General features: G+C 32.1%; 1 protein-coding gene across 1 annotated transcript in view; it reads left to right on the plus strand.

Annotated features, from left to right (window-relative positions):
- Positions 1-8,774, plus strand: part of LOC143245836 (G-protein coupled receptor GRL101-like) — a 72,109-nt gene extending 63,335 nt beyond the window's left edge. Inside the window, exons 9-10 of the mRNA XM_076492092.1 lie at positions 7,252-7,410; positions 8,737-8,774. Coding sequence (XP_076348207.1) covers positions 7,252-7,410; positions 8,737-8,774 — 197 coding nt within the window. The remainder of the gene's footprint in view (positions 1-7,251; positions 7,411-8,736) is intronic.
- Positions 8,775-15,870: the final 7,096 nt, after the last annotated feature.

Below are 15,870 nucleotides of genomic sequence, written 5' to 3' on the forward strand. Positions count from 1 at the left end.
TTTCTAGACAGCTGAGTTACTCAACATTAGGGCAGGTTTGTCGTGTACCTCTATTAGAAAGTGTCATAATCTGACAGACATGTCCTAACTTCTGTTACCAACTAGAAACTCATCTTTTATTGTGACAGTAACTTCAATCACTGACACATACTAACTGATTGTCCTCATCAGTCGACCTAATAATGTATTTCAAAACATCTGAAACAATAAATAATAAATAGTTTAGGATTTAGACAAAAGTTAGGTTTTACTCCTGCTGTCCGGTGACGGTCCGACTGAACACTAAAGACAAAAGTTATGTTTTACTCCTGCTGTCCGGCAATGACCAGACTGGACACTAAAGACAAAAATTATGTTTTACTCCTGCTGTCCGGCGATGATCAGACTGAACACTAAAGACAAAAGTTATGTTTTACTCCTGCTGTCCGGCGACGGTCAGACTGAACACTAAAGACAAAAGTTATGTTTTACTCCTGCTGTCCGGCGATGATCAGACTGAACACTAAAACAAAAGTTATGTTTTACTCCTGCTGTCCGGCAATGGTCAGACTGAACACTAAAGACAAAACTTATGTTTTACTCCTGCTGTCCGGTGACGGTCCGACTGAACACTAAAGACAAAAGTTATGTTTTACTCCTGCTGTCCGGCGATGATCAGACTGAACACTAAAGACAAAAGTTATGTTTTACTCCTGCTGTCCGGCGACGGTCAGACTGAACACTAAAGACAAAAGTTATGTTTTACTCCTGCTGTCCGGCGATGATCAGACTGAACACTAAAAACAAAAGTTATGTTTTACTCCTGCTGTCCGGCAATGGTCAGACTGAACACTAAAGACAAAACTTATGTTTTACTCCTGCTGTCCGGCAATGGTCAGACTGAACACTAAAGACAAATGTTATGTTTTACTCCTATTATTTAGCTGCGGTCAAACTGAACATACATTATGTTTTATGAAGAGAACCATATGTCCACTCTTACATTTTTGTGATTTTGTTCTTGATTTAAGTATAAAAATCAGTCACACAAAGAATTAATACATTTTTGATATGTGCACATTGTTTACGTTATAATATAACATAAATTAAACATGCATCAACAATATACCATACACAAACCTGTATCACAAATAATTTGTTGTCCTATCAGACAAAACCTACGGTGTTTACTGTTCACTTGTTGTCTCCTGTCTAATTTGTCACTCAGAACTTAGGTCCTGATGTTTAAAATATTGTAGAAATTTATATCTGGTATAGAAAACAAACGTGGTAAAACACGTCTGTGAAAGTTGAATAGGTTTAATATGAATTTAAGTCGTCTGTTCAGCTTCACTCTAGTACACCCACAAATAACCGACATACATAAGAATCGATATCACTATATAAACCTACATACGCGATAGATGTGACTATCTATATAAACCTACATACTAAAAATATGTTGTCCTCTCGTATACTAACAATATATCATTCTGTTCACCTTCCTATATACACCTCATTTTCAATAGATATTACTATGTTATTGTACGTATATAAACTCACACATATGTACATATATGACTGTTAATATATCTGAATAAACCATACAATGAATACATATCGCTTTGTTAAACTCTATATATGACTTTGTTTGTCTGTCCGTCGAAACCCATTCACTAATACAATATCCTTGTACTAAACTGTCGTTCTAAACTCACATATATGTACAGATATCTTTCTGTTAATTTATCTATGTAAACAATGTTATATAGATACTGCTCTGTTAATCTATATTCCATACTGTTATCTAACACCACATGTGGTGGAGACCACATGTGGTTTAAGTAAACACTGTCTACACTATTTCACACCTACTTTACTATGGTAACTAACCGTACCCTTCACACTATAGTTATGTAAACAATGTTATAAGATACTGCTCTGTTAATCTACATTCTATACTGTTATCTAACACTACATGTGGTGGAGACCACATGTGGTTTAAGTAAACACCGTCTACACTATTTCACACCTACTTTACTATGGTAACTAACCGTACCCTTCACACTATAGTTATGTAAACAATGTTATATAGATACTGCTCTGTTAATCGACGACCCTACCCCTACGACCTTCACAGTACCTTATTTACAAATAGTTTGGGTACAACGTAACAATTTGGTTTTGCTGTAGATTAGTAACATACTAATCATAATTATAAACTGACATTTTCAAATGGATTTAGTTTTCCTTCTGAGTATTTGTTTGGTACATTTTAATATGTGTACACACTTACCAATCAATAATAAATATCTTAAAATATTCTCTGAACTCAGTTTTTATTACTAAAAGCAACTTTCATTAAAATGTTCTGCTGGGGTTCATGATACCAAACTATTGTGACTTGCATTACGTATAACATATTCGATATAGGCTGTCACAATATAACGTATGTAAACATTCTATTTATAACATAATTATAGTGAAATTATATATATATATGAATCACATATCCAACTATTGTGACTTGCATTACGTATAACATATTCGATATAGGCTGTCACAATATAACGTATGTAAACATTCTATTTATAACATAATTATAGTGAAATTATATATATATATGAATCACATATCCAACTATTGTGACACTTGTGTGTAACTTATGTAACAATTGTAGCATTCTATAGATATATAATTATTGTGACATTTTATATATCTATAACATATCTAATAACAGTGACATTCTATATATCTATAACATATCTAATAACAATGACATTCTATATATCTATAACATATCTAATAACAATGACATTCTATATATCTATAACATGCCTAATAAAAGTAACATTCTGTATATCTATAACATATCTAATAACAGTGACATTCTATATATCTATAACATATCTAATAACAATGACATTCTATATATCTATAACATGCCTACTAAAAGTAACATTCTGTATATCTATAACATATCTAATAACAGTGACATTCTATATATCTATAACATATCTAATAACAATGACATTCTATATATCTATAACATGCCTACTAAAAGTAACATTCTGTATATCTATAACATATCTAATAACAGTGACATTCTATATATCTATAACATATCTAATAACAATGACATTCTATATATCTATAACATGCCTAATAAAAAAGTAACATTCTGCATATCTATAACATATCTAATATCAATGACATTCTATATATCTATAACATGCCTAATAAAAGTAACATTCTGTATATCTATAATATATCTAATAACAGTAACATTCTGTATATCTATAACATATCTAATAACAATGACATTCTATATATCTATAACATGCCTAATAAAAGTAACATTCTGTATATCTATAACATATCTAATAACAGTGACATTCTATATATCTATAACATATCTAATAACAATGACATTCTATATATCTATAACATGCCTACTAAAAGTAACATTCTGTATATCTATAACATATCTAATAACAGTGACATTCTATATATCTATAACATATCTAATAACAATGACATTCTATATATCTATAACATGCCTACTAAAAGTAACATTCTGTATATCTATAACATATCTAATAACAGTGACATTCTATATATCTATAACATATCTAATAACAATGACATTCTATATATCTATAACATATCTAATAACAATGACATTCTATATATCTATAACATGCCTACTAAAAGTAACATTCTGTATATCTATAACATATCTAATAACAGTGACATTCTATATATCTATAACATATCTAATAACAATGACATTCTATATATCTATAACATGCCTACTAAAAGTAACATTCTGTATATCTATAACATATCTAATAACAGTGACATTCTATATATCTATAACATATCTAATAACAATGACATTCTATATATCTATAACATGCCTACTAAAAGTAACATTCTGTATATCTATAACATATCTAATAACAGTGACATTCTATATATCTATAACATATCTAATAACAATGACATTCTATATATCTATAACATGCCTAATAAAAGTAACATTCTGCATATCTATAACATATCTAATATCAATGACATTCTATATATCTATAACATGCCTAATAAAAGTAACATTCTGTATATCTATAATATATCTAATAACAGTAACATTCTGTATATCTATAACATATCTAATAACAATGACATTCTATATATCTATAACATGCCTAATAAAAGTAACATTCTGTATATCTATAACATATCTAATAACAGTGACATTCTATATATCTATAACATATCTAATAACAATGACATTCTATATATCTATAACATGCCTACTAAAAGTAACATTCTGTATATCTATAACATATCTAATAACAGTGACATTCTATATATCTATAACATATCTAATAACAATGACATTCTATATATCTATAACATGCCTACTAAAAGTAACATTCTGTATATCTATAACATATCTAATAACAGTGACATTCTATATATCTATAACATATCTAATAACAATGACATTCTATATATCTATAACATGCCTAATAAAAGTAACATTCTGTATATCTATAACATATCTAATAACAGTGACATTCTATATATCTATAACATGCCTAATAAAAGTAACATTCTGTATATCTATAACATATCTAATAACAGTGACATTCTATATATCTATAACATGCCTAATAAAAGTAACATTCTGTATATCTATAACATATCTACTAACAATGACATTCTATATATCTATAACATGCCTAATAAAAGTAACATTCTGCATATCTATAACATATCTAATATCAATGACATTCTATATATCTATAACATGCCTAATAAAAGTAACATTCTGTATATCTATAATATATCTAATAACAGTAACATTCTGTATATCTATAACATATCTAATAACAATGACATTCTATATATCTATAACATGCCTAATAAAAGTAACATTCTATATATCTATAATCATATTATAATATTTACAAGTGTTTAATATTTTCTTTAATGTAACATTAACATACAAATAAAAAATTTGTCAGGTATATAATGTGAAGCGATAGTAGAGGGTTACTTTGTCAGGTATGTAATGTGAAGCGATAGTGGAGGGTTACTTTGTCAGGTATATAATGTGAAGTGATAGTAGAGGGTTACTTTGTCAGGTATGTAATGTGAAGCGATAGTGAAGGGTTACTTTGTCAGGTATGTAATGTGAAGCGATAGTGAAGGGTTACTTTGTCAGGTATGTAATGTGAAGCGATAGTAGAGGGTTACTTTGTCAGGTATATAATGTGAAGTGATAGTAGAGGGTTACTTTGTCAGGTATGTAATGTGAAGCCGATAGTGAAGGGTTACTTTGTCAGGTATGTAACGTGAAGCGATAGTGAAGGGTTACTTTGTCAGGTATGTAATGTGAAAGCGATAGTAGAGGGTTACTTTGTCAGGCATATAATGTGAAGTGATAGCAGAGGGTCACTTTATCGTGGTATGTAACGTGAAGCCGATAGTGAAGGGTTACTTTGTCAGGTATGTAATGTGAAGCCGATAGTAGAGGTTACTTTGTCAGGCATATATAATGTGAAGCGATAGTGAAGGTTTACTTTGTCGGGTATGTAATGTGAAGCGATAGCAGAGGGTCACTTTGTCAGGCATATAACGTGAAGCAACAGTGAAGGGTCACTTAAGGTAAGGCAACGTGGCGTGAAGTGATGGTAGGGGTTACTTTGTCAGGCATGTAATGCGAAGTGATAGTAGAGGGTCACTTTGTCAGGTATGTAATGTGAAGCCGATAGTAGAGGGTTACTTTGTCAGGTATATAACGTGAAGCCGATAGTGAAGGGTTACTTTGTCAAGTATGTAATGTGAAGCGATAGTAGAGGGTTACTTTGTAGGCATATAATGTGAAGCCGATAGTAGAGGGTTACTTTGTCAGGCATATAATGTGAAGCGATAGCAGAGGGTTACTTGTCAGGTATATAATGTGAAGCGATAGTGAAGAGTTACTTTGTCAGGTATGTAATGTGAAGCGATAGTAGAGGGTTACTTTGTCAGGCATATAATGTGAAGCGATAGTGAAGGGTTACTTTGTCAGGTATATAATGTGAAGCGATAGTAGAGGGTTACTTTGTCAGGTATATAATGTGAAGCGATAGTGAAGAGTTACTTTGTCAGGTATGTAATGTGAAGCCGATAGTAGAGGTCACTTTGTCGCGGCATATAACGTGAAGCCGATAGTGAAGGGTCACTTTGTCAGGCATATAACGAAGCCGATAGCAGAGGGTCACTTTGTCAGGCATATAACGTGAAGCCGATAGCAGAGGTTCACTTTGTCAGGTATATAACGTGAAGCGATAGCGGAGGGTCACTCCAGGCGCAACGTGGTGTGAAGCGACGGTAGGGGCTCACTTTGTCAGGCATGTAACGTGAATGATAGCAGAGGGTCACTTTGTCAGGCATGTAACGTGAAGCCGATAGCAGAGGGTCACTTTGTCAGGCATATAACGTAGCCAACAGTGAAGGGTCACTCTTGTAAGGCAATGTGGCGTGAAGTGACGGTAGGGGTTACTTTGTCAGGCATGTAATGTGAAGTGATAGCAGAGGGTCACTTTGTCAGGTATGTAATGTGAAGCGATAGTAGAGGGTTACTTTGTCAGGTATATAATGTGAAGCAATAGTGAAGGGTTACTTTGTAAGGTAATGTGGTGTGAAGTGATGGTAGGGGTTACTTTGTCAGGTATGTAATGTGAAGTGATAGTAGAGGGTTACTTTGTCAGGTATGTAATGTGAAGCGATAGTAGAGGGTTACTTTGTCAGGTATATAATGTGAAGCGATAGTGAAGGGTTACTTTGTAAGGTAATGTGGTGTGAAGTGATGGTAGGGGTTACTTTGTCAGGTATGTAATGTGAAGTGATAGTAGATAGTAGTAAAATCATGAATTTTATTTAATTTATTTTTATCCTGAGATGATAATTCTTAGCAGATTTTAACCTTTCTTTTGTTTCACAGTTTTTGACAAGTGGTGACATCTACAGTTTTCTGTTTAGTCTTAACTCTTTACTAAATGTTGTCCGTTAAGCCACAGTTTTGTTTACAACTATTCATTCATTCCTTTTTAAAACGTACGAAAGAGTTTAAGGCACAGTATGATATTTGACGATTACTATCTAACGAATAACTAAAAAAATACAATTATTTGATAATATTTCAACACTATCGTGTTATTAAAAAACTTGTTCTATTTACTAAAGGAATAACTTGTGTTTGTCTTTTCTTATCCTTAGGAAAATCAGTGTCTGGTTCTCTTCATCACAACAAAGACAATTGTCTTCATGATGAGGAATTCCACTGCATGGACAGTGAAGTGTGTGTGCTCGAGACGTCACTTTGTGATGGAGTTTCGGACTGTCCAAAAGGTGATGATGAGAGCTCCCTAATTTGCGGTAAGCAGTTGTTGACAGTCGTTTTGCAATGAAATAAGAGCTGTTGGCTCAGGTTGATATATAGTTCTAGCAGCTCAGGTTAATATATCGTTCTAGGAGCTGTTTATTTAAATCATTCTGTAGTATGAATAAATTATTACATTTCTGACCCTGACAACGATAGGAACTTGCTAAATGGATACACTTTAACTTGATAAAATACAATAATAGACCAAAACGTGTTCTCAGATTTTCAAGCTGTTTTATTAAGTTCAGTGTATATGAACTACTTTACAGTGCGGATAAATTCATTACTTTATATTTGTTTCCTACTTCACCCACACATGTACGTAGGAGTTATCGAAGGATAATCTTTACTAACTACGAATTTGCATGCTAGAAGAAAGGAGCTTTATTAATAGTATCCACCGCCAACTGTTCTTCACTCTCCATAGTTTCAAAGTGGTGAACGTATTTTAGGCAGAAACAAGAATCACATTCTTGGCACGCTCTTCCATTGGCCACACATCGTAATGAGAAAGCTTTGTCAGTAACTGTTTTGTCTACATATTTTCATACCGTTGGTATATTATTACAGTATTGTCACAGTTTACTTGGATATTGTGCTAAGAGGTCTATTGTCACTACTGTGTTTTGTACTGCGAGCAGTTTTCGAGAGGTATTCTGTTCACAAACAAACTACGGATAACTAGTTCTCATTATGAAAACACCATTTCCTGGCCACCCTGGATCATTCTACCAAATTTTATCCAAAGATTTCTTGAAGTAAACATCCGCCAATACATGGAGTTTTTTAAAGATATTTATTCTTTCCTTAGTTATATCTAATCAACTGGTCAGTAGTTTTTATTCTTTCCTTAGTTATATCTAATCAACTGGTCAGTAGTTTTTATTCTTTCCTTAGTTATATATAATCAACTGGTCAGTAGTTTTTATTCTTTCTTTAGTTATATCTAATCAACTGGTCAGTAGTTTTTATTCTTTCCTTAGTTATATCTAATCAACTGGTCAGTAGTTTTTATTCTTTCCTTAGTTATATCTAATCAACTGGTCAGTACTTTTTATTCTTTCTTTAGTTATATCTAATCAACTGGTCAGTAGTTTTTATTCTTTCCTTAGTTATATCTAATCAACTGGTCAGTAGTTTCTCGTTCTTTTCTAAACCGTTTTAAATTTTATTTTAAGTTGGTCAGTAATCTATGTTTATTACTTTTCTTATAAATTTTCCTATACAGCAAGTTAAACTGACAAACCTGTATTATCCGGTTTATTCGCTGTTTTCCTTTGTGAAAAAATAAATATTTGCTTGTTTCCACAATTTTATAGGTATATCAGATAGTACCACTAGGACTTGGACAATCTGAGAGACCTGAGTAGAGTGCACAGAGATGTTACTACGGGGTGTGTTTGTTTCAGTTGAAGTTCAGTGTCTGTAAACGTTACTGTGAAGTGTGTTTCAGTTGAAGTTCAGTGTTTGTAGACGTTACTGTGAAGTGTGTTTCAGTTGAAGTCGAGTGTCAGTAGACGTTAGTGTGGAGTGTGTTTCAGTTAAAGTTGAGTGTTTGTAGACGTTACTGTGAAGTGTGTTTCAGTTAAAGTTGAGTGTTTGTAGACGTTACTGTGAAGTGTGCTCAATTGAAATTGAGTGTCCGTAGACGCCAGTGTGGAGTGTGTTTCAGTTAAAGTTGAGTGTTTGTAGACGTTACTGTGAAGCGTGTTTCAGTTAAAGTATAGTGTTTGTGGACGTTACTGTGAAGTGTGTTTCAGTTGAAACTGAGTGTCTGTTGGCGTTACTGTGAAGTGTGCTCAACTGAAGTTGAGTGTTTGTAAACGTTACTGTGATGTGTGTTTCAGCTGAAGCTGAGTGCTTTTAGACGTTACTGTGTAGTGTGTTTCAGCTGAAGCTGAGTGTCCAGATCGCTCTGTGAAGTGTGTTTCAGCTGAAACTGAGTGTCTGTAGACGTTAATGTGGAGTGTGTTTCATTTGAAGTCGAGTGTCAGCAGACGCTAGTGTGGAGTGTGTTCCAGTTAAAGCCGAGTGTTTGTAGATCGCCACTGTGAAGTGTGTTCAGTTAAAGCTGAGTGTTTGTAGATCGCCACCGTGAAGTGTGTTTCAGTTAAAGCTGAGTGTTTGTATACGTTACTGTGAAGTGTGTTTCAGCTGAAACTTGAGTGTCTGTAGGCGTTATTGTGAAGTGTGTTTCAGCTGAAGCTGAGTGTCTGTAGATCGCCACTGTGAAGTGTGTTTCAGTTGAAGCTGAGTGTCCAGATCGCTCTGTGAAGTGTGCTTTCAGTTAAAGTTGAGTGTTTGTAGATCGTTACCGTGAAGTGTGTTTCAGCTGAAATTGAGTGTCCGTAGACGTTAGTGGGAGTGTGTTTCAGCTGAAACTGAGTGTCCGTAGATCGTTACTGTGAAGTGTGTTTCAGTTGAAGTTGAGTGTCTGTAGACGTTACCGTGAAGTGTGTCCCAGTTGAAACTGAGTGTCCGTGCGCCACTGTGAAGTGTGTTCCAGCTTGAAGTTAAGTGCTTGTAGACGCCACTGTGAAGTGTGTTTCAGTTAAAGTTGAGGCTTTGTAGACGTTACTGTGAAGTGTGTTTCAGCTGAAATTGAGTGTCCAGACGTTAGTGTGGAGTGTGTTTCAGTTAAAGTATAGTGTTTGTAGACGCCACTGTGAATTGTTTCAGCCAAAGTTGAGTGTTTGTAGACGCCACTGTGAAGCGTGTTTCAGTTAAAGCATAGTGTTTGTAGACGTTACTGTGAAGTGTGTTTCAGTTAAAGTTGAGTGTTTGTAGATCGCCACTGTGAAGCGTGTTCAATTTAAGTTGAGTGTCCGTAGACGCCACTGTGAAGCGTGTTTCAGTTAAAGCATAGTGTTTGTAGACGCCACTGTGAAGTGTGCTTCAGTTCAAGTTGAGTGTTTGTAGACGTTACTCTGAAGCGTGTCTCAGCTGAAACTGAGGTCTGTGCGCCACTGTGAAGTGTGTTTCAGTTGAAGTTAAGTGTTTGTAGATCGCCACTGTGAAGTGTGTTTCAGTTAAAGTTGAGTGTTTGTAGATCGCCACTGTGAAGTGTGTTTCAGCTGAAACTGAGTGTCTGTAGACGTTAGTGTGGAGTGTGTTTCAGTTAAAGTATAGTGTTTGTAGACGTTACTGTGAATTGTTCCAGTTAAAGTTGAGTGTTTGTAGACGCCACCGTGAAGCGTGTTCAGCTTAAAGCATAGTGTTTGTAGACGTTACTGTGAAGTGTGTTTCAGTTAAAGTTGAGTGTTTGTAGACGTTACTGTGAAGCGTGTTTCAATTTAAGTTGAGTGTCTGTAGACGTTACTGTGAAGCGTGTTTCAGTTAAAGTATAGTGTTTGTAGACGTTACTGTGAAGTGTGTTTCAGTTCAAGTTGAGTGTTTGTAGACGTTACTCTGAAGCGTGTCTCAGTTGAAGTCGAGTGTCTGTAGACGTTACTGTGAAGTGTGTTTCAATTTAAGTTGAGTTTCTGTAGACGTTAGTGTGGAGTGTGTTTCAGTTAAAGTATAGTGTTTGTAGACGTTACTGTGAAGCGTGTTTTTGCCGCATCTTTTCAGAATGTACTTATTTTGAAATATGTTAAAAAACTATCATTATTCCTTACCTTCATACGCATTGAACCTATTACAGCAATGACCACTTATACCCAGATGTTTCTCAGCTTTTCAACCATTTCTATATTAGAAGTTAATAATAAATTCAGTATACGTAATAGGAAGAATGTTTCTAAAATCCGAAAATGTGAGGTTATACGTTACTGTTGAATAATTTTAAAGAAAGATCTGGTTGTCAGATTTCAGATCATGTTATTCATGATGTTTGAATTTTCTATAACTTGAAGCCGACTTTTGATATGAATTTTTGTTTTTCTTTTGAAATTATATTTCCGCTTTGAGTTTAGATGTTTCATGGATTATGAGGTCTTCTCTACCGTATAAAAGCACCATAATATCAGGACGTTTCTTTCTACGAGAGTACAAATAAAGAACAGTCGTTTTATTTAATCAAATTAATGTTTATGGAATTTTTATGATTATTTAATTAGTTCTGAAGTAATTGTTTATTATAATATACGTTAAAGCTTCACGAACTGTTACATAAATTTTGTAAATACCGTCATATCAGACATTTAAAGGGAAAATGTACATAAATACTTTCCTCTGATTGGGCATCGGATCAGTAAAGTTTGACTGAACAAGTCAAATTAGTTCCATGTTTTCTAACCAGAGGGCTTTCCATGATCTCTAGCGGATTTGAGGGTGTAAGAAAGCATGAGGTCTACTCCCTTTTAAATAATGTTGCACCATAACACTGAATAGTTTTAATAAAATATTTTTATTGAATAAATAGCTTTTAATGTTACATTTAAGTTTGGTGTATCATCTGACAGCGTCGATAGAAATAATGTATGCTGGATCCTCATTTCCAAAATCCTAAATCTCTTAATGACCATGTTTTTAGATCATTAATTATTATCCTATTAGTTCTGCATTTGTTCATAAGAGAACTCTCTCACATGACATTAGACAACTGATGTCAAGACTAATAGTTTCAAATTTGGTTACTAGAGAACTCTGTCATGATTAGATTTCTAGATTACTAGTTCCACATATCGTTACTAGAGGACTCAGTTATGACTTTAGCCCATCTGATATACAGATTAATAATAAAAGACGTTAACCTACGAAACAATCACACAACAAGTAAAGTACAATAAACAACTACATGTTGTATTTAAAAAGATGCATAAAATTATAAATGAAGGCGTGTTTGTAGATCATAGAAGTATTGAAGATATAACCACGACTTCTACTTCACTAAGCACTAAACAATATTATTAGTTAATTGTCATTAAATAACTGTTTGATAATACTGGTGTGTGAAATTGTATTTTAGTTGTCATCAAATAACTTTTTTGATAATACTGGTGTGTGAAATTTTATGATTTCACTTCACAGTGGTACATAATATAGTCATAGTTTAACTTTATGATTTCACTTTACAGTGGTATATAATATAATCATAGTTTAACTTTATGATTTCAGTTCACAGTGGTATATAGTATAGTCATAGTTTAACTTTATGATTTCACTTCACAGTGGTATATAATATAGTCATAGTTTAACTTTATGATTTCATTTCACAGTGGTATATAATATAGTCATAGTTTAACTTTATGATTTCACTTCACAGTGGTATATAGTAGAGTCATAGTTTAACTTTATGATTTCACTTCACAGTGGTATATAATATAGTCATAGTTTAACTTTATGATTTCACTACACAGTGGTATATAATATAGTCATAGTTTAACTTTATGATTTCACTTCACAGTGGTATATAATATAGTCATAGTTTAACTTTATGATTTCACTTCACAGTGGTATATAAAATAGTCATAGTTTAACTTTATGATTTCACTTCACAGTGGTATATAATATAGTCATAGTTTAACTTTATGATTTCACTTCACAGTGGTATATAATATAGTCATAGTTTAACTTTATGATTTCACTTCACAGTGGTATATAGTAGAGTCATAGTTTAATTTTATGATTTCACTTCACAGTGGTATATAATATAGTCATAGTTTAACTTTATGATTTCACTTCACAGTGGTATACAATATAGTCATAGTTTAACTTTATGATTTCACTTCACAGTGGTATATAGTATAGTCATAGTTTAACTTTATGATTTCACTTCACAGTGGTATATAATATAGTCATAGTTTAACTTTATGATTTCACTTCACAGTGGTATATAGTAGAGTCATAGTTTAACTTTATGATTTCACTTCACAGTGGTATATAATATAGTCATAGTTTAACTTTATGATTTCACTTCACAGTGGTATATAATATAGTCATAGTTTAACTTTATGATTTCACTTCACAGTGGTATATACTAGAGTCATAATTTAACGTTATGATTTCACTTCACAGTGGTATATAATATAGTCATAGTTTAACTTTATGATTTCACTTCACAGTGGTATATAGTAGAGTCATAGTTTAACTTTATGATTTCACTTCACAGTGGTATATAATATAGTCATAGTTTAACTTTATGATTTCACTTCACAGTGGTATATAGTAGAGTCATAGTTTAACTTTATGATTTCACTTCACAGTGGTATATAATATAGTCATAGTTTAACTTTATGATTTCACATCACAGTGGTATACAATATAGTCATAGTTTAACTTTATGATTTCACTTCACAGTGGTATATACTAGAGTCATAATTTAACGTTATGATTTCACTTCACAGTGGTATATAATATAGTCATAGTTTAACTTTATGATTTCACTTCACAGTAGTATATAATATAGTCATAGTTTAACTTTATTATTTCACTTCACATTGGTATATAATATAGTCATAGTTTAACTTTATGATTTCACTTCACAGTGGTATATAGTATAGTCATAGTTTAACTTTATGATTTCACTTCACAGTGGTATATAATATAGTCATAGTTTAACTTTATGATTTCATTTCACAGTGGTATATAATATAGTCATAGTTTAACTTTATGATTTCACTTCACAGTGGTATATAATATAGTCATAGTTTAACTTTATGATTTCACTTCACAGTGGTATATAATATAGTCATAGTTTAACTTTATGATTTCACTTCACAGTGGTATATAATATAGTCATAGTTTATCTTTATGATTTCACTTCACAGTGGTATAAAATATAGTCATAGTTTAACTTTATGATTTCACTTCACAGTGGTATACAATATAGTCATAGTTTAACTTTATGATTTCACTTCACAGTGGTATATACTAGAGTCATAATTTAACGTTAAGATTTCACTTCACAGTGGTATATACTAGAGTCATAATTTAACGTTAAGATTTCACTTCACAGTGGTATATAGTAGAGTCATAGTTTAACTTTATGATTTCACTTCACAGTGGTGTATAATATAGTCATAGTTTAACTTTATGATTTCACTTCACAGTGGTGTATAATATAGTCATAGTTTAACTTTATGATTTCACTTCACAGTGGTATATAATATAGTCATAGTTTAACTTTATGATTTCACTTCACAGTGGTATATAGTAGAGTCATAGTTTAACTTTATGATTTCACTTCACAGTGGTATATAATATAGTCATAGTTTAACTTTATGATTTCACTTCACAGTGGTATATAATATAGTCATAGTTTAACTTTATGATTTCACTTCACAGTGGTATATAATATAGTCATAGTTTAACTTTATGATTTCACTTCACAGTGGTATATAATATAGTCATAGTTTAACTTTATGATTTCACTTCACAGTGGTATATAGTATAGTCATAGTTTAACTTTATGATTTCACTTCACAGTGGTATATAATATAGTCATAGTTTAACTTTATGATTTCACTTCACAGTGGTATATAGTAGAGTCATAGTTTAACTTTATGATTTCACTTCACAGTGGTATATAATATAGTCATAGTTTAACTTTATGATTTCACTTCACAGTGGTATATAGTAGAGTCATAGTTTAACTTTATGATTTCACTTCACAGTGGTATATAATATAGTCATAGTTTAACTTTATGATTTCACTTCACAGTGGTATATAATATAGTCATAGTTTAACTTTATGATTTCACTTCACAGTGGTATATACTAGAGTCATAGTTTAACGTTATGATTTCACTTCACAGTGGTATATAATATAGTCATAGTTTAACTTTATGATTTCACTTCACAGTGGTATATAATATAGTCATAGTTTAACTTTATGATTTCACTTCACAGTGGTATATAATATAGTCATAGTTTAACTTTATGATTTCACTTCACAGTGGTATATAGTATAGTCATAGTTTAACTTTATGATTTCACTTCACAGTGGTATATAATATAGTCATAGTTTAACTTTATGATTTCACTTCACAGTGGTATATAATATAGTCATAGTTTAACTTTATGATTTCACTTCACAGTGGTATATAATATAGTCATAGTTTAACTTTATGATTTCACTTCACAGTGGTATATAATATAGTCATAGTTTAACTTTATGATTTCACTTCACAGTGGTATATAATATAGTCATAGTTTAACTTTATGATTTCACTTCACAGTGGTATATACTAGAGTCATAGTTTAACTTTATGATTTCACTTCACAGTGGTATATACTAGAGTCATAGTTTAACTTTATGATTTCACTTCACAGTGGTATATAGTAGAGTCATAGTTTAACTTTATGATTTCACTTCACAGTGGTATATAATATAGTCATAGTTTAACTTTATGATTTCACTTCACAGTGGTATATAATATAGTCATAGTTTAACTTTATGATTTCACTTCACAGTGGTATATAATATAGTCATAGTTTAACTTTATGATTTCACTTCACAGTGGTATATAATATAGTCATAGTTTAACTTTATGATTTCACTTCACAGTGGT

Source organism: Tachypleus tridentatus, chromosome 3, assembly GCF_004210375.1.
Source record: "Tachypleus tridentatus isolate NWPU-2018 chromosome 3, ASM421037v1, whole genome shotgun sequence".
NCBI classification, from domain to species: Eukaryota; Metazoa; Arthropoda; class Merostomata; order Xiphosura; family Limulidae; genus Tachypleus; species Tachypleus tridentatus.